This window comes from Labeo rohita, chromosome 2 (assembly GCF_022985175.1).
Source record: "Labeo rohita strain BAU-BD-2019 chromosome 2, IGBB_LRoh.1.0, whole genome shotgun sequence".
Lineage (NCBI taxonomy): Eukaryota > Metazoa > Chordata > Actinopteri > Cypriniformes > Cyprinidae > Labeo > Labeo rohita.
The window spans coordinates 38985948-39006834 of NC_066870.1; the positions used below are offsets into that span (position 1 = coordinate 38985948).

A 20887-nucleotide genomic window follows, 5' to 3' on the forward strand; every position below is an offset into this window, starting at 1 on the left:
TTAAATAGTAAAAATATTTCAGAATTTTACAGCTTTTGCTGTATTTTGGATCAAATAAATGCAGATAAAAACATTCAAAATCTTTTGACTGGTGATGAATATGAAAAAAGTTCATTTATCACACCACGTGACCGTTTAAATGACCTACTGAAGTCAACAAGGCAATAAAAAAAGCTGAAAGCTTGAATCTAGATTTTTTTTTATATAAAATGAATCAGTGATTGCCCACCTGTCAATAGTTTTAAATGCAAATGCATGTGCTAACAACATATTTGTATGTTTAAAAACACAAAACCAGTTCTAGTTTTAGTTGTACAACAAAAGCTCAACTTTTTTTGATCAGCTACTGAGTTGTCGATGTCTGCAAATGATATTTATATCATGCTAACATAATTATTTATCAAATGCGTGCGTATATTCCGTCATGTAAACACTGTAGGTCGCGTTAGCTGCTACACTACCGCACAAACAGTTGAAAGTGTCGGAAATCGACGTCACCTGACACAGAAGATCCTTCAAGAGTCAGTGCAGACAGAGCAACATCTGATCCGGTTTGAGCTCCAAACACAAGCGCTGTCAGGACTCGAGCAGAAAGAGCGTTTCACCTGAAGAGCTCCACTTTCAATCACGCTCACATTCACAAGTTTCCTTGGGCGGAGGCTGGTACGGGAAGGCCACGCCCCACGTGTCTGCTATTGGTTCGCTGTGGTCTTGACCACGCCCCCGACGGTAATCCCTTCCCCGGCGTCATCACGGAGTGTGAAGTGAATCTGTAAGGTGTGATTTCTCAGCAACGCTCACTAAAACTTTAGTATGTGTGCTTAAAAACAAACGTAATGTTTTTATAGTATTATACCTGGAACTGGCATAATTTACACTACCAGTCAAAAGTTTTTGAACAGTAAGATTTTAATGCTTTTTAAAGAAGTCTCTTCTGCTCATCAAGCCTGCATTTGATCCAAAGCAGAGCAAAAACAGAAAAAACCTAAAATATTTTTACAGTTTAAATTAACTGCCTTCTATGTGAATATCTGTTAAACTGTAATTTATTTCTGTAATCAAAGCTGAATTTTCAGCATCATTACTCCAGTCTTCAGTGTCACATGATCTTTCAGAAATCATTCTAATATGCTGATTTGAGCTGACATTTATTATTATTATTAATATTTAAGACATTAGATTTTTATCAATGATAAACATTTGGAAAGATCCAAAGATCAGCATTTATCTGAAAATAAATAAATAAATAAATAAATAAAATAAATAAATAACATTATACATTTAAAGAAAGCTTTTTTTATTTATTTATTTATTTATTTATTTGTTTGTTTTTGGTTAAATAAATTATAGAAATAGAAATTTCATTTAGCCATGACGCTTTAAATTAATCAAAAGTGATGATAAAACATTACAATAGATTTCTATTTCAAATAAATGCTGTTCTTTTGAACTTGCTATTCATCAACAAAAAAATATTAGAATATTAGAATGAACAGTAAGATTTTTAATGTTTTTTTTTTAAAGAAGTCTCTTTATTATTCTGCATTTATTTGATTCAAAAACAGTAAAATTCTGAAATATTTTTCCTATTGAAAATAACTGTTTTCTATTTGAATATATTTTAAAATGTAATTTATTTCTGTGATCAAATCTGAATTTTTTGCATCATGATCACAGTCACATGATCCTTCAGAAATCATTTATTATGTTGAACAGCTGAGTAGAATTTTTTTTTAGGTTTTTTGATGAAACGAAAATTGAAAAGAACAGCATTTATCTGAAATAGAAATCTATTGTAACATTATAAATGTTTTATCATCACTTTTGATTATTTTAAAGCGTTGTTGCTAAATAAAAGTATTAATTTCTATAATTTATTTACCAAAAAAAAAAGCTTTTTGTAAGTGTATAATGTTATTTCAGATAAATGCTGATCTTTGGATTTTTCCATTCATCAAAGAATCCTGATAAAAATGTACTACATGTTTTAAATATTAATAATAATAATAAATGTCAAAGCAGCATATTAGAATGATTTCTGAAGGATCATGTGACACTGAAGACTGGAGTAATGATGCTGAAAATTCAGCTGCGCATCACAGGAATAAATTACACTTTGACACATATTCACATAGAAGGCAGTTAATGTAAATAGTAAATATATTTCAGAATTTTACTGTTTTTGCTGTACTTTGAATCAAATAAATGCAGAATAATAAAGAGATGTTCAAAAACTATAGACTGTATGTTTCCTGTTCTTTAAGGCATACTGTAAGTGTCATAGTTTGTGTTTTACAGAGAATGAAGAGTTTTATCCACTGCATTATTTTTTGTATTTTATGTGTATAAATGTAGCTATATTTTTCACACAAGATACAGAAGGTTTTTCTTTTAGAGTTTGCAGCCTTTTAAATAATTAAAACTTATGGTACCATGATTATAGGCCAATTTCCCCATAAACCTCTGCATGGATGTTCATGTTCTTCATATTCTGTAGCAATACGCATGTGTAATATATTAAGATAAGACACGATCATAGATAATTCAGATCATCGTTTAGTCGTTCAGCCGATGCCACGCAGAACAGCAGCACAAGTGAAGGTCAAAGTTCATAAATGAAAGTCATTACATCAGGAAAACTGATGATAAGAGTCAAACACAGTTCATGAATCAGATCAGTCATATATATATTTCTATAACATGGTTATGCCTCATAAAGTACAGTTTTGCTTAAATAATTTGTTCATAATCTACTCATTCTGAGGGAAAAAAAATCACTGAGTCGAGCATTATTAATTAATCCTGGAAAAAGAAAGTAGATAAATATATTATTATTATAAAATACTAAACAATAAATATGCATGTGCACATACATTAGTCTAAACAAACATTATGAATTCAGTTATGAAACTTGATCTAAACCAGATTCACCAGTTCTCCACTAGATGTCAGTATAAATCCATTTGTAACACATGGAGAGGCTCAACACTGGACTTTATTAACTCAAAGACCTTTATTTTGATGTAGCAGCTAAAACTATTAAACAGCTACAAACCCAGAATCAGAACAAGCTCTCAAAAATCCCCACAAATGATCTAAAACGGTGAATCATCACACACACCTGAGTCCTCAGCTATAGATCACTTATTGCCCTTTGTTTACATCAACATCTGCTCACTACAAATGAGTGAAAGTACAAAAACAACATGTGCAAAGTTGCATAATGTGAGCCATGAGTGTGTGTTTGTGTTCATCACATCTGAAACATGAATATTAGTGCTGTCCTACAGGGACAAAAGACTAGCTGTGATCACGGCACACGCGGATGTCATTTTATAGTAAACATATAAAACATTGTAAGAGATTTACAGTGAACTGTGGAGTCTAAATATACACAACAGTTACAGATCAGAGCAACACAAAACAGTCTGTCGAAAGGCACGACGCTTTTCTACATCAGGAATCATTAATGACTCCGAACAGCTAACGAGGGGATTCATGTGAATGATGAACTAAAACGTAAAACTACATCTTACTTTCACCTAAAATACAGTACAACACACATGCATTGTAAAAACACCGCAATGAATTAAAAAGAGAAAGAAAAAGAAAACAGAAAAATGTGAGAGAAAGAAATAAAATGAAAAAAATAATAATAATAATAATGAAAGAAAAAAACAATATGAATAAAAAAAGACGAAAGAAAATAATTTTAAAAAAATAATAATGAAAGAAAAAAACAATATGAATAAAAAAAGACAAAAGAAAAGTGAAAGAATTTTAAAAAAATAATAATGAAAGAAAAAAACAATATAAATAAAAAAAGACGAAAGAAAAGTGAAAGAATTTAAAAAAAATAATAATGAAAGAAAAAACAATATAAATAAAAAAAGACCAAAGAAAAGTGAAAGAACAAAAAGAAAATAAATAAATAAAATAAAATGAAAGGAAAAAACCAATAAGAAATAAAAAAGACCAAAGAAAAGTGAAACAAAAAAAGAAAAAAATAATAATAATGAAAGAAAAAACAATATAAATAAAAAAAGACCAAAGAAAAGTGAAAGAACAAAAAGAAAATAAATAAATAAAATAAAATGAAAGGAAAAAACCAATAAGAAATAAAAAAGACCAAAGAAAAGTGAAACAAAAAAAGAAAAAAAAATAATAATAATGAAAGAAAAAAACAATATGAATAAAAAAGACGAAAGAAAAGTGAAAGAATTTTTAACAAAAAAAAAATGAAAGAAAAAAAACAATAAGAAATAAAAAGATGAAAGAAAAGTGAAAGAAAAAAAAAAAAAAAAAATCCATGAAAGAAGAAAAACAATAAAAAATAAAAAGACCAAAGAAAAGTGAATGAAAAAATAAAATAAATGAATAAATAAATAAATAATAATGAAAGAAAATAATAACAAGAATAAAAAATGATGAAAAAGAGAGAAAAGTGAAAGAACAAAATAAAAATAAATAAATAAAATGAAAGGAAAAAAACAATAATAAATAAAAGACTAAAGAAAAGTGAAATAAATTGTTTTTTAAAAAATTAAATAAAAGAAAAAAAAACAATGTGAAATAAAAAAGAACAAAGAAACAAAGTGAAATAATTCAGTTAAAAAAATAAATGAAAGAGAAAATAAAAGCAAACAAACAACAAAAACAACAAACAGAAACAGAAAAACAATGAGAAACAGCAGAAAGTTCGTGTTGAAGCAGTTTCAGGTTGAAAATCTTAATTTGCTACACTAAAGAAAAAAAAACTGCATAAACTTTCAGTTTAATAATAAACTCCTTCATAACCTGCATCGCCTACACCCTGTCAAATGACTCATTTGCATGTAAATATAGACATTTTCTCCTGCTGAATTACTTTAAGTTCACACAGTAACATTGTTCTGAGTTCAGTATCTGTGCTCACAGCAAAATCATCATCATGAAACAAACAGAACATGAACAGTCCAACAACAAAATCTAGAAATACTCAGAACTGAGGAACATTAATGTGAATCTAGACATATTCATACAGAAACATACAGACATCATTAGACATCAGGCGCTGTCAGAGTTCATGGCTCTTTGCTACTAATGTTCTCAAATATATCAAATCCTCTACATATGACATTAACATCTCACACATTTCTATCGTTCATCCTGCCTGAATAGAGTTTCTGCTGAAATCTGTCTGAACTACAGTACATGCAGAAGTTTGACTATGGCTAAATGTTTTTGAAAGAGTCTCTTCTGCTCACCAAGGCTGCATTTATTTGATCAAAAATGTCATAAAATCACTAAAATAGTGAAATATTATTCTAATTTCAAATATTGGTTTTCTAAGTGAATATCTGTTAAACTGTCATTTATTTCTGTTATGCAAAACTGAATTTTCAGTGATTTCTCTGGTTATAAAAAATCTTTTCTGCTCACCAAAGCTGCATTTATTTGATCAAAAATCACTAAAATTGTAAAATATTATTTTAATTTAAAATATCTGTTTTCTATGTGAATATCTGTTAAACTGTAATTTATTTGTGTGATGCGCAGCTGAATTTTCAGCATCATTACTCCAGTCTTCAGTGTCCCATGATCCTTCAGAAATCATTCTAATTTGCTGATTTGCTGCTCAACAAACATTTCTGATTATTAGCAATGTTGAAAACAGTTGTGCTGCACAATATTTTTGTGGAAACTGTCATAGATTTTATTTTTATGTCTTTATTGTCACTTTTGATCAATTGAATGCATCCTTGATTAATAAAAGTATGAATTCCTTTAAAGAAGCTTTAATGTGACTCCCAAATGTGTAATGGTAGTGTGCATAGACCCCAAAAATACACTTCAAAATGTCTAAATGTCATTAGGTGCAAAATCTCAAGGCGAATGTCATTCACTCTTTGACAGACAGAGACAGACGCTTGTTGGGTTTGAACTGTTAAACCAAAAGATCTCGGGTAAAGATGAAGACGGTCAGTATTGTGCTTGTTAGTGGTCAGTTAGTGGATGAAGTTGCAAGTTAATGTAATTCTTTACACCTGTCAGAACTGACTTCATAAATCCACAGAAATCAGCAAAACACTCAGACATTTAACCCTGTAAAACCTGCTGTAACTCAGAGCTCTTCTAGTTTAATTGTACACATCGTCACCTTAGAATTATAAGTTTGTATCTGACATTTTTGTCAAAATTGAGTTATTCACATATATTTATTCGGTGACTTATTTACATTATGTGATGTTTCTTTTGTACGCTGTGTACATTTTGGGCCTTTTTTTAGAAAACAAAAATGGTTGTATCTGCAGAAGTGTATGGAACGCAAAGAATTTGAAGCTCAATATCTGAAAAGTGCTCAGAATGCAGATGAAACTGGTGCTTCACGTGTGTTTTCGCTGTCAAATCTTCACTTATTCTGATCAAGTAAACATGAGAATAACTGTAGTCATATTTGCAGATGAACATTTACTGCACTGAAGCAGCTCTGCTTTACTTGATTCTCCTTCTATCCTTTTTAGTGTCTAATCTGATCATCAGGATCTTTCGAGGAACGTTTATTTGTTCATCTCTCAATCATCGTTGGGTTGCGCTGCAGTATATGTTTGGATCATTTCAGTCTCATCTTACTAACACATATTATTGGAGATATAGAGTGACTGCTGATATTTACATCATTTTACGTCAGTATCTGCTCTGCTCTGTTATTAAGATTTAATTGATTTACATATTCATATTCATATTTCATATTCATATTTTTGCTCAGTTTGAGTCACTGAATAAAATTGAGCTTCATATTCTCACAATATGCGACCCTAGACTATAAAACCAGTCTGAAGTATCACAGGTATATTTGTTGCAATAGCCATAAATTGATTGTATGGGTTAAAATGATTGATTTTTCTTTTACGCCAAAAATTATTAGGACATTAAGAGGAGACACTGCAGGCAAAAACAGTTTTTTCATGCACCTGTCAAACTTGAGATTTTGGGCTTTTTGGTTTTTCATAAAGTGTTTTTTTTTCAGACTTGTGGAAAGAAAACATCCATTCTTTTATGGCACAATTTGTGTCAATAGATTTCAATGCGATTTTCTCAAATTGAGTTTTTTTTCTCCTACACTGAGGAATAAATCTCCACTTCAGCAGCACTTACACACACCACACCAAACATTTTTATTCCTGTTCGTATTCTGAAGGTTTTTTACAGAGGGATTTGTTCATATGTAATTTGCTTGATTATATACAACATTTTATTTCCCTCCAAAAAATTGTGAGAATATATTGTTTTCTGTCAGTTCTAAATATTTTCTGAATTATGGAGTGACAAAAATGAGATACACAAACTTCCCTCTGTAAAAACATTTGACTCTAATATATCTTTTTTTTTTTTCCTAAGAATTTTAACACTGACTTCATCCACGGTTTAGATTTTTGCACTAGACATTTATGCAAATTAGCACATATTAAAAATGAATAAAAATGAATAAACCTTACTTACCCAGTTGATTGATTACTTTGATCATTTCAAACATATTTTGTATTACAAGTTTTCTTAACTGTTATGTTTAAATATGCAAACGATGCATTATTTACTAAAATATGTGCTAATTTGCACACATTTCTAGTTCAAAAATCTAAACACCGGATGAAGTTGGTTTCAAAATTCTTTTTTTTTTTTTTGACATATTAAAGTCAAATGGTTTTTCAGAGGGAATTATGGGTATCTAATTTTTGTCACTCAGAATTCCTGTTTTTTCATGCTCCTGTCAAGTTTGAGATTTTGGGCTTTTTGGTTTTTCAGAAAAAGTGTTTTTTTTTTTTTTTTTTCAGACTAGTGGAAAGAAAACATCCAAAACACACTGTTAAATGTTTCTTTTATAGCACTTTATCTATTTGTGTCAAAAGATTTCAATTACAGTCCATGATGATCAAAATGAGTTTTTTCTCCTACACTGAGCCATAAATCAACACTTACACCAAACTTTACATTTTGATTCCTGTCTTTATCCTGAAGGTTTTTACAGAGGGATTTGTTCACATTAGGGCTGTCAAACGAATAATAATGATTATTCGCAAACAAAATAAAAGTTTGAGTTTGCCTAATATTTGTGTGTGTACTGTGTGCAATTATTATGTATATATATATATAAATACACACAAATTAATATATATATATGCTTAAGAGAAATATGTTATGTGCAAAATATTATACATAAATTATATACAAATTATAATAAATACATATATTTTTAAATATTTCTTAAATAGATACATGAATGTGTTTGTATTTATATATACATAATAATCATACACAGTACACACACATATATTAGGCAAACTCAAACTTTTATTTTGTATGCAATTAATCGTTTGACAGCCCTAGTTCATATATAATTTGCTTGATTATTTACAACATTTTATTCCCTCCAAAATTGTGAAAATATATTGTTTTCTCTCTGTGATACCCGAAATTCCCTCTGTAAAAACTCAAATATGTCACAAAAAAAAAAAAATAATAATGAAAAAAAAATTAATAAATAAACAATAAAATATATATATATATATATACTGGCTTCATCCAGTATTGAGATTTGTGTACTAGATATTTAGAAAAAATTAGCACATATTAAAAATTACTTTGAAAATTAATAAACAATTAACTAATAATTATCACCTTACTTACCCAGTTGATTGATTAAACCGATAATTGCAAACATATTTTGTATTACAAGTTTTCTAAAATGTTGTTTACATATGCAAATGAAGCACTGTTTAAGGATTTATGTGCTAATTTGCATACATTTCTAGTACAAAAATCTAAACACTGGATGAAGTCAGTTTCATAATTCTTGTTTAGTTTGAGTCAAGTGTTTTTTTCAGAGGGAATCTCATTTGTGTCACTCTATAATTCAGAAAAAACTGAGAAAACAATATATTTTCACGATTTAAAATGTTGTATATATTCAAGCATTATAAATTATATATGAACAAACCCCTCTGTAAAAACTTTCAGGATATGAACAGGAATAACAATGTTTGGTGTGGTGTGTGTAAGTGCTGCTGAAGTGTTGATTTATGGCTCAGTGTAGGAGAAAAAACTCATTTTGAGAAAACTGCATTTAAAAATACGGATTGTAACTGAAACCTATTGACACCAACAGATAAAACGCTATAAATAAACACTTAACAGTGATTTGTGGATGTTTTCTTTCCACTAGTCTAAAAAAAGAAAAACACTTTTTATGAAAAACCAAAAAGCCCAAAATCTCATCTCGCATCTGCATGTTCCATGAAAATATTGCTTAAATTTCCTACCATAAACATATCAAAACTTCATTTTTGATTAGTAATATGCATTGCTAAGAACTTCACATGGACAACTTTTTCTCAGTATTTTGATTTGCACCCTCAGCAGATTTTCAAATTGTTGCATCTCGACCAAATATTGTCCTGTCCTAATTAACGATGTATCTTAATTTCAAAAAATGGACTCTTACGACTGGTTTTGTGGTCCAGGGTCACATATCGGAGCCATAAAAGCTTGATGATACAAAACCTTTAGGCTTTACAGGGTTAAAAACATCACGAGCGCATCACAGTCAGTCATCGTTTACAAATCTGACAATGACGCGGTGTGTTTATGCAAACGCACGTCTGATTTTTCATCCTCACATCCCGCGTCGGGCGTCTCGAACGAATCTCCGCCCAGATCGGCCAGTTTAATGTAGCCCTTACTGCCCGATCGCTCCAATCTGGGACAGCTGAACCTCCGCGACCTCTCGTCCAAACACCTGGCGCCCAGATCCGTCAGCGCGTTCAGAGACAGGTGCGACCCCGCGACCCTCGCGCCCGAACCGGGCGGCTGCAGCTGCGTCGCGTCGAGCTTCGAATCCTGTGAAAGCGACATCCGCGTCCTTGACACTTCCGCTTTGGTTTCCACCGCCGCGACGCAGCTCCTACGCCTCGACGGCTCGTTCTCCTGCACGTCGCAGTTGTTGAGTTTGATGACGGGGAGCGTGAACGCGTTGACCGACGACGTGACGATGGAGCGCGTCTCCCACTCGCGCGCCTCCTCGCCGCCTTGATATATGCTGTAAATGGTGTCGGCGAACGACTGGCGCTTGGCGAACAAGCTGTATTTTCTGGCGCAGGACGGGCGGCGGTGGTTTCCCGCGGCGGCGGGGGGTTTGTCGCTCTTCGACTGCATGTAGCTGATGAGGCCGTTGAACGGGACGCAGTCTTTGGCGCGCAAGCTGTGAATGTCGATGACGGTGGAGTAAATGTCCCGCAGATTGATTATTTTGGTTTTCTTATCGCGATCCTCGTGGAGCACCGCGTTGGCGCAGATGAACAGGAAAATCCCGACGCCCATCACTAAAGGTCCGAACACTTTAAGGTTGTCTGAGTATAAATAACTAGAGAACAGACTTTCGAAGAAGCCGGATGAACGCGAGGCGTTTCCGCTCGACGCCGCTAACTCGTTATTGCTTGTGAGGTTCTGCTTTTTAATTGGCCGTGTCGGTCCGATGAACCTCTCGGTGTTTTCTCTAGGCCAGTATCCCAGCACGGCCATGGCGACGCCCACCAGCAGGATCATAATTCCCAGCGCCGCCACTAACCCGGAGACGGAGCACAGCTTCACTTTTCCTTTCACCACCACCACGTCGTTCTTGCGCTTCTTCTTGGCTTTCCGCTTTTTCTTGTTCTCCGCACGGTTTTTGGTTCGCAGCGAATCTTGGCGCCGCGAAATCCTCAGCAGCCCGCCGGTAGCGATCATCCTGCTTGTTGGATCACGGGGCTGTCGATCATCCTGTGGGCGGGACGGAAAGAAGGACAGAATAGACATCATACACAAAACCATCAAAGAACAAGTCATCTAGAATCCAAGCCTACTAGAAAAATGATCTCCTTCATGGCAAAAAAATGATTTTTCAGGAAAATATCTAAACATTCTTAAATCAAGATACATTTACTTAAGAGGCACAATGAGTTTTTTTCTAAAAAATTGATCAAAATGAAGTGAGATCATGGTAATAAGGAAAAAGAAATTGTTAGTGGGATCAGAAAAATGAATTAATTCATAGACTATAAATAGAATTATATTTCTGACCCCAATGTCAATTTTTATTTTTATGCATTTTAATGCATTTTCACAAGTGTAAACGGATCTTATTCAGTATTTTATATATATATATATATATATATATATAAATTTTAGTTTGTTTTGAGTAATTTTGTTCTGTGTTTTTGTTATTTTTTTTAAAGATATGACTGATATTCTTTTAAGTTTTAGTTTATTTAATTTTACTTATTTTAGTACTTCAACTTAAACTGAACAAAAATAAGAACTGTTGCTGAAATAAAATAAGATAAGATTTATTTATTTGTTTATTTATTTATTTATTTATTCATTAATTAAACAAGATCTATTTCTTGGCAAAAAATTATATTTCAGGACAAATATCTACTCATTCTTAAATCAAGATACATTTACTCAAGAGGCGCAATGAGTTTTTGTCTGAAAACTGATCAAAATGAAGTAAGATCATGGTTCAAAAAAGGGAAAAAATTGTCAGTGGGATCAGAAAAATGTAATTAATTCATAGACTAAACAAGATTATATTTCCGACCCCAATGTCAATTTTTTTTTTTTTTCATTTTTTTGCATTTTAATGTATTTTCACAAGTGTGTACTGTGTGTAATTATCATGTATATATAAATACAAACACATTCATGTATATATTTAAGAAATATTTACAAGTATATTTTTATAATTTGTATATAATTTATATTAGATATAAATAAAATATTTTTAACATGCATATTTCTTCTAAATATATACACTAATTTGTGTGTATTTATATATACATAATAATTACACATAATACACACACAAATATTAGGTATATATATGTGCATATTTTAATTGTAGTTTGTTTTTAGTAACTTTGTTGCATATTTTTGTTATTTTTTAAAACATCTGACTGATATTCTTTTTTTGAGTATCAGTTTACTTTACTTATAAATACAATTATAAATATACTTATAAATGAGTTATATTTACTTATAAATTACTAATTTTACTTAAGAAAAATAAGAAATGTTGCTTTGGCAACGAGCTGAAATAAAATAAATATTAAAATAATATGGCATTTATTTATTTATTTATATTTGTTTTTTTTTTTTTTTCACACTATTTCAGTTAATATTTATTTTATTTAAAGTAATACAATTTTTATGGGTTTAATTTCAATTTCGTTTTAATTGTCTAGAATCCAAGCCTACTAAAAAAATCACAAATTAGATCTTTTTCAAGGCAAAGACAATTTTTCCAGGACAAATATCTAATCATTCTTAAATCAAGATACATTTACTTAAGTTGCTGAAAAACTGATCAAAATGAAGTAAGATTATGGTTAAAAAGGGAAAAGAAATTGTCAGTGGGATCAGAAAAATTAAATTAATTTATAGACAAAACAAGATTATATTTCTGAAATGTCAATTATTTTTCATTTTTATGCATTTTAATGCATTTTTGCATAAATGGATCATATTCAGTGTTTTAATTTTTTATTGAATTTAAGTTTTAATTTAATTTAATTTTACTTATTTTAGTACTTTAACTTAAACTGAACAAAAATAAGAAATGTTGCTTTGGCAATGAGTTGAAATGAAATAAGATGACATTTATTGATTTATTTAATTATTTCATTTAATATTCATTTATTTAAAGTAATCAAATGGTTAAGGGTTTAGTTTTAATTTTAGTTAGCAATAAAAACCCTGATTTTAAATTAAGAATTTTTGGGCTGTCAAATGATTAATCGTGATTAATTGCATACAAGATAAAACTTTGAGTTTGTCTAATATATGTGTGTGTACTGTGTGTAATTATAATGTATATGTAAATATGCAAATACAAGAATTATTTACAAGTATATATATTTATTATCATTTTTATAGAATTTATATAATATGTAAATAAAAATATTGTGTACATAACATATTTCTCTTAAACATATACATTAATTTGTTGTGTAGTTATACATAAATAGTAGTTACACAAAGTACACACACAAATATTAGGCAAACCCAAAGTTTTATTTTTTATGCGATTAATCTTGTGACAGCCCTAGTTATTTATAGAAAACAAGACAAACATATTAAGGAAATTGCTTTTGCAGTGTTAATATCTCTGTAGTTTTTCCTTAGACAGCAATGAGATTAAATGAAGAGCAAAGTGAGATGAAAAAGACTCCAGAAATCTCACATGTGTCTTCTCTAGAGTTTCAGATGAGATCTCAACTATGTCTGAACTACAGACTAAATAATTTCTCATCAAATCATCAGAGCTGCTTTCCACATTCACTCATTAATATTAATTTTTCAAGAGAAACTTCTGAGACAAAGATGAACTTAAAAACTGAACTGAAACTGAGAGCTCCGTTACATCTCGAGATTTAAAAGAGAAACCTCTGAGAAAGAACATCTCCTGCTGCCACAGCTTTTCTACTATTGAAGCAAAGCTGACGCATTCTTGTTCAACATGTTGCTTCTTCAATTATCATGATCTTTTATTAATACTGCATCTGTGCATCAGAACACATGCAGCGATTGTCATTTGTTTGTCATTTTCAGATGATTCCAGTCAATGATCATCAGTGATGAAGCAGATGCTTCATGCAAACAGATGGGTATGAAAAACAGCATCTGAAATTGCAGATACAACAGTGAGTTCCTGACAGCCCGAGGCGGACCTCATTGGATTTCATCTGTTGCTCTCTATTATCGCAGCATTACCAGCAGCCGCGCGTTTATAAATCCATCCCATTTCAATTAAACATCATCTGTAAATTCTCAGATTTCTCATGCGCTGCCTTACCGACCTGCTTATACATTCCAATCAAATAATCAATTATAGAAGCAGATGACATCGCCTAATTGCACTGAGTAATGTATAATTCACCTTTGCCAGCAGGGCTTCAATTTGCCTAATCCGTCAGAATCATGTGCCGTACAGTGATGTTTGCATGAATAATTCACGGCGCGAAAAGTCTTCAGTAAAACCGTCATGACACACGGCCGGTGGAAATGTCAGCGTCTACGGATGACAGACGTGAGTCAGACCCCCTTCAGAGAACGTCAATGAGGGCCGATGGGGGTCGTGACGCTTCACAGACGCTTTCAACATCTCCATACCGCAGGAAAATGACAATAATAAAAAAAAACAACCTGTGAGAAATTAAACCACATCAGCCACATTAAATATGGAGAACTGCATTATGAAACTGCAAAATTCATGTTAAATGTCATATCTGGAGACCAGAGTGAAGGCAAATTCACAAAACACCCTAGCAACTGCGTGGCAACACCCTAGAAACCACCAGAACATTTCAAAAATCATATACAGTAGCAACACTCAGAATACCTTAGCAATTGCATAGCAACGCCCTAGCAACCATCCAGAACATCCCACAAACATTTACAGTAGCAACATTCAGAATGTCTTAGGAACTGCATAGCAACTCCCTGGCAACCATCCAGAACATCCCATAACATTATACAGTGGCAATACTCAGAACACTTTAGCAACTGCATAGGAACGCCCTGGCAACCATCCAGAACATCCTAAACCCATATACAGCAGCAACACTCTAATCACCTTAGCAACTGCATAGCAACACCCTGGCAACCATCCAGAACATCCCACAACAATATACAGTGGCAGTAGGCAGAACGCCTTAGCAACTGCATAGCAACGCCCTGGCAACCATCCAGAACATCCCATAACAATATACAGTGGCAATACTTAGAACGCATTAGCAACTGCATAGCAACACCCTGACAACCATCCAGAACATCCCATAACAATATACAGTGGCAATATTCAGAATGCTTTAGCAACTGCATAGCAACGCCCTAGCAACCATCCAGAACATCCTAAACCCATATACAGTAGCAACACTCTAATCACCTTAGCAACTGCACAGCAACACCCTGGCAACCATCCAGAGCATCCCACAACCATTTATAGTAGCAACATTCAGAATACCATAGCAACTGCATAGATGCCCTGGCAACCATCCAGAACATCCCATAACAATATGAAGTGGCAATACTCAGAACGCTTTAGCAAGTGCATAGCAACTCCCTGGCAACCATCCAGAACATCCCATAACATTATACAGTGGCAATACTCAGAACACTTTAGCAACTGCATAGGAACGCCCTGGCAACCATCCAGAACATCCTAAACCCATATACAGTAGCAACACTCTAATCACTTTAGCAACTGCATAGCAACACCCTGGCAACCATCCAGAGCATCCCACAACCATTTACAGTAGCAACCACCTGGAGCATCCTAGCAACCACACAGCAACACCCTGCATCACAGCAGTGAGTTCTGCATGGACACACATTATTGACATGAATGATAAACTCTCTACATGTGAAGCAAACAAAACAAACTCACACTCCAACCCCTTGCATTGGGTTTTTAGTGAATATCTCTGCAATTATGTCTGTAAATAATGGACTGAGGAAAAACAAACACAGTGCTTGTGTTAAATAATGAAAAGGTTGAATATATTGATCAGCAAACAGACTTGAATCTGCCACTGATCGGAGTGTCTCCCCACACACAGCGTGTCCTGATCTCCGTCTCATCCTGTCTGAGCTCGTCTCTGTGTTTATAGGTGGCGGAACAATAAGCACACACTCCCACACATTCCACTCAAGCCAGCGTACAGCGATCCATGCGGCTTTAATGTCAGCGCCAAACAAACCAAACAATCCCACAACCCTCGGCTGAGCGGCCTTGACGAGGCCAGGCGTTTTCAGACGCTTCTTCACTTCACCTCACACCCTCTGAGCTCAAAGAACACGGCAAACATCTCAGACTTCAACACATACCACATGCGCTTGTGTGCAGATATAGTTCACAAAACCCTCCTGCATCACAGGATCGAGTGAAGGAAGCGTTCAGATAAAAAACAGCTCATGAGGGCGAGCAAATAATGACAGGATTTGGATTTTTGGCTCATATTTTCTGCTCTAGTGGTGCACAGCTGGGTGGATCACTTACAAATTGTAGTCCATTACTGATTACAGAATACATGACGAAAACTGTAGTTAGTGTGATAATCTAGGTTACTCATTTTACGTATTCGGATTACGTTTTACTTGCTTTAAACTTCTCAATATTGTGGTATCGTGATAGCAAGATCTCGATATCTTTGTGGTCACATGACGATATGAAACAATAGGTCTACTGTGCAAAAAGCATAGTTTTTAAAATATATTTAAACTTCTCTGTCTTTAAAGTTGTGTTTTGGGCCATTATGCTTTGACACAGTATCTGTCAAACAAACTAAAACCGAAAGCACAACATTTAGGGCGCTATGAAATCTGTTTTATTTTTTTCTGAATTCTGTTTTTTCCCGTTTCAATTTTTCTCATCTCATTTTTAATGGTTAAATTAAATTGTATTAATCAAAGAGCATGTCTAATTAATTAAAATCATGAAAATTATACAATTTCACATCAATTTAATAAAGGTTTAACAAAAATGACATGTTTAGGGCCCTAAGAAATGTTTTATTTTTTCTCACCATATGTTTTATCGTCATCAAATTCTGTGTTTTAGCATGTCGAATTATTTAAACGCATACTTAATTTATTCAAATCAATTCAAAAGTTTTTTTTACCCTCAGAAATTCTGTGTTGTGTATTTTAAATGTTCTGGTTATCAAATGAAGGCATAAAACGTTAATTTCACTTATCTTTTAATTATTACAAAATTACACAAACTTTTTTTGGCCAAAAAAACAAAGTGGAATTTACTATTAAAATTAAAACATGGAAGAAATGTTGTGCGATTATACCCTAAAAAACAATGTTTCATTTTAGTAGCAGTAGTAATAGTAGTAATATATTTCTGGCACAATGTCTTCAAGTTAAACCGGACTTTTATTTTGACGGGTTGCCGTGTTTATCTTTACATTTCTGTGTATATGACATAATGCTAGTTTTCCTAAAATGGAACGGTCTAATGCTGAAATCACGGCGAGCGTCACGCGCTTCAGTGTGTGTCATAAACATTAAAACACAGACACGCAGAACATGTAGGATTCACATTTAAATGGTATTTTTGTGCCGTAATATTTCCAGATACTAGTCCATATTGCGGTTTGATTTAAGTGTAATGATCTACTTTTGATTCATTCATTCAAACTTTAAAAAATTCCGTGACATTGCGCGTTATTCAGTAAATTCAGTTTTTATGACTGGATTCCGAGACTCCGTCCGCGTTTTCCGCATCGCAGAAATCACAGTGCCCTAAATATTGTTTAATCCCTTTATCAAGTCTGTTTTCACTGCATGTTTCAGAGTGAAGTGCTCACTTTGTTCAGGCGGTGTTTTCCACACGTTAAAACGAGTTCACAGTGAATGAATACAGTGAACTCGTTTATTGCATGTACTGTAAGTTATTTTTGGGGCAGATGACTACAGCATTTCACTAGATTTGTATTGAGATGTGTTTTCGTGCCTGTTTCACTGAAGCTGGAGTTTTCTGTCAAAATAAAAGCTTAAAAGTGCAGTATGAATTGCTGACAGCTACTGGTTTAAATGGGTAATGTTACTGCAGTCCAAATATAAAATATCTCTTTTGAGCCTAAAAATTATGAAATAGTATTGTAATGTCCCTACAGTGTAAAGCAAAAACAATATACCTATGAAATACTCTTTTTTATCTACTTTACAGTGCGATTGCTTAACAATATATGGCGTTTACTGTCGCAATAATATAAAGTTGTTATTTTTAGTGTTATATTCTAATTTGTTTGGCTTCCTAAAACACCAGTGTGAATGTCATTTAGACTGAGACAGTATACCAGGGTTGAGGGTTGAGTCCCAATTAAAGTTCTTCTCTCAGACGTTTTTTCTCTGACTTAAGTTTTCTCAGTTAAGAACACGGGTTGGAGCTCTAAATTTTTAACTCTCAAAGTGCATTAGATACAAGAATCTAACTTTAAAATGACAAATTTTTCCTTTTTTCTAAGTCTTCATTTGTCTTTTTTTAAATATCGCAATAAATATTGCATCATGGACTTCATATTGATATATTATAATATTGTGAGATTTGATATCGTTACATCCCTATTAAATGTGCCATATTCATATAACAAAGCTAAGAGAAAGAAAATGTGTGAGTCTGGAGCACAAAACCAGTCGTAAGTATCATGGGTATATTTGCAGCAATAGTCAATAATACATTGTATGGGTCAAAATTATAAATGTTTCTTTTATGCCAAAAATCATTAAGATATTAAGTAAAGATCATGTTCCATGAAGATATTTTGTAAATTTCTTACCATAAATATATCAAAACTTAATTTTTGATTAGTAATATGCATTGCTAAGAACTTAATTTGGACAACTTTAAAGGAGATTTTCTCTATATATATAAAAAAAAAAAAAAAAAAAAATATATATATATATATATATATATATATATATATTTTTTTTTTTTTTTTAGCACTCTTAGATTCAAGATTTTCAAATAGTTGTATCTTATTTATTCAGCTTTCAGATGATGTAAAAAAATCTCAATTTTTAAAAAACTGACCCTTATTTTGTAGTCCAGGGTCACATATATTCTGTTTGATATAAACATCATAAAATGCATTAAAATCAGGGTACGTGTAAGAATAACAATGACATTACACACCCAAAGTCTTTTAAAAGGTTTTAAATATTTTTGTCCAGACTTCACTGAATGTCATTCTACTGAATGTCAGTGGATGTGATGACAACACAGTGTTTCACAGCGACACATCACCAGCGTTTAGCAACTTGAACAATCATTTGTTTGATGGTGTAATTGCTTGAGTGCTTTTTTCCTCCAAATTCAGAAGCATGAATCACAAAATTATTTACATGACATTTACATCACCAATCTACGTTGTGAATAAAGTCAAAGCTAAATGATACAACACCGAATTTTTTGGAAACAAAACAAAGAGTTCATTTTTATAAATCATGTTTTTGTTGTTTTATTGTGTTAGTTACATGTTGTTTTTTTTTTTTTTTTTTTTTTTTTGTTATTATTATTTAATCAAAACAACCCAACTGCACATTGATTGATATTACTTGGAATGCAAAATAAAAATATGATTTTTGAATAAAAAAAAAAAGTTATCTGTTTTTGCAAATTAACTCTTCATACTTTAAAAGAGAATAAAAGGATTATATATAATTATATATCACCGTAATTCATAAAAAAGCATCTGTAATCTGATTACAAGCATTTTAAAATGCAATAATCTAATTATGTAATCTAGATTATAGTAATCAGTCACTACCCAGAACTGGCGGCAAAGCACCAAAATCCAGATTACTGGCAGATAATACATTCATAATCCTATCTATCTTTTAATTTGCAATTTTTGCAACTCATTTATTCAGTTGGACACTTAAACACCTGTTAGTACACTAGTATGTGCTGACTTCTTAATGCCCAACTTTAAGGTCACCTTGAGATAATTCCATTTAATTTTGGTTCTTTTGAGGTTCTTATTAGTTAAGACAATAATAATAAACTTTACAATGAGTACTCATGTCATTAGTGTAATTATTAAATGATATTTTGGATCAGTTAATGGATTCAAAATGTTCTTATTCAGATCAATGTTTATTTTGCTTCGCAAAAATGCTGAAATAACACTGTAATATACTGTATTCACGTTCAATTTGTGTTTTAATGATCAGTTTACATAATAGGACTTTCTATTGTTTTTGAAGAGATTCAACTAAACGAGTAAATCATGCATGCGCACAAAGATGAAAAGCAACATGTGCAAACCAATAAAAAATATCAATAAAACACGTTTTTTTAACAGGAGTCCACGAGTTTGCAATGCAACAATGAAACATTACGTCAGTAATTCTGTCAAAATGATACAAAATATCAATCACTTTAGATATTATCACACAATTCACTGTTTATTCTCCGTTTGTTTCTGATTGATTTTCATTCAAACGCGCGCAAAAGGCTTTAAGGCGATTATTTCCCCTCAAACAGCGACATTCGGATGATTTAACAAGTGTTTAACTGAAGTCAGACACATCAGTGTGTCAGTGTGTGTGGAGGATTTGGTTGTTCTCACCGAAACTGTGTTTGTCCATCAGACAGAGCTCGTCTGCATCAGTCTCGTCCATGTCTGCGCATCTGTGTCATGTTGAGCAGTGATTGTCATCCTGATGTTGCTGAAGCTGATCTGAGGAGCAGCGGCTCTTCATGAAGCTCGCGTTCATTGTGTGGCCCCGCCCATCGGCCAGAGCCGCGGGTCGCGCACTGCGCACTGCGTGCTGCTCACTGCTCACTGCACACTCACTGCACACTACAGAGCAGGAGTTCGCTACATGGTTGACACTTGACCTCACTGTTACGTCGCTTGTTGCGTTCGAGTGGCGTCTAGTTATCGTCTCAAAACAAAAGATTTGTAACGTTTTTAAAGAAGTCTCTTCTGCTCATCAAGCCTGCATTTGATCCAAAGCACAGCAAAAACAGAAAAATTCTGAAATATTTTCACTATTTAAATTAACTGTCTTCTATTTGAATATGTGTTAAAATGTAATTTATTTCTGTGATTCGCAGCTGAATTTTCAGCATCATTACTCCAGTCTTCAGTGTCACATGATCCTTCACAAATCATTCTAATATGCTGATTTGCTGTTCAAGAAAAATGTATTACTATTATAAAAAATTGACATATTTTTACTATTTAAAATAACTGATTTCTATTTGAAAATAAATTAAAATGTAATTTATTTCTGTGATGCGCTGCTGAATTTTCAGCATCATTACTCCAGTCTTCAGTGTCACGTGATCCTTCAG

General features: G+C 32.6%; 2 protein-coding genes across 2 annotated transcripts in view; both read right to left on the reverse strand.

Moving 5' to 3' along the window:
- epb41l3b (erythrocyte membrane protein band 4.1-like 3b) overlaps positions 1-653 on the reverse strand; it is a 47349-nt gene extending 46696 nt beyond the window's left edge. Inside the window, exon 1 of the mRNA XM_051127332.1 lies at positions 499-653. The gene's annotated coding sequence lies outside the window, so the exon portion shown is untranslated. The remainder of the gene's footprint in view (positions 1-498) is intronic.
- A 7990-nt stretch (positions 654-8643) lies between these two features.
- Positions 8644-20293, reverse strand: LOC127182094 (transmembrane protein 200A). The gene is made up of 2 exons (XM_051137210.1): positions 20157-20293; positions 8644-10794 (listed from the first exon to the last, which is right to left on the reverse strand). The coding sequence occupies exon 2, from the start codon at positions 10759-10761 to the stop codon at positions 9595-9597; it is 1167 nt and encodes a 388-aa protein (XP_050993167.1). The 5' UTR covers positions 10762-10794; positions 20157-20293; the 3' UTR covers positions 8644-9594.
- Between the last annotated feature and the right edge of the window lie 594 nt (positions 20294-20887).

Coding starts and splice junctions, on each gene's coding strand:
- LOC127182094 (XM_051137210.1), bottom strand. CDS start 10,761: ATGATCGCTACCGGCGGGCTGCTGAGGATTTCGCGGCGCCAAGATTCG.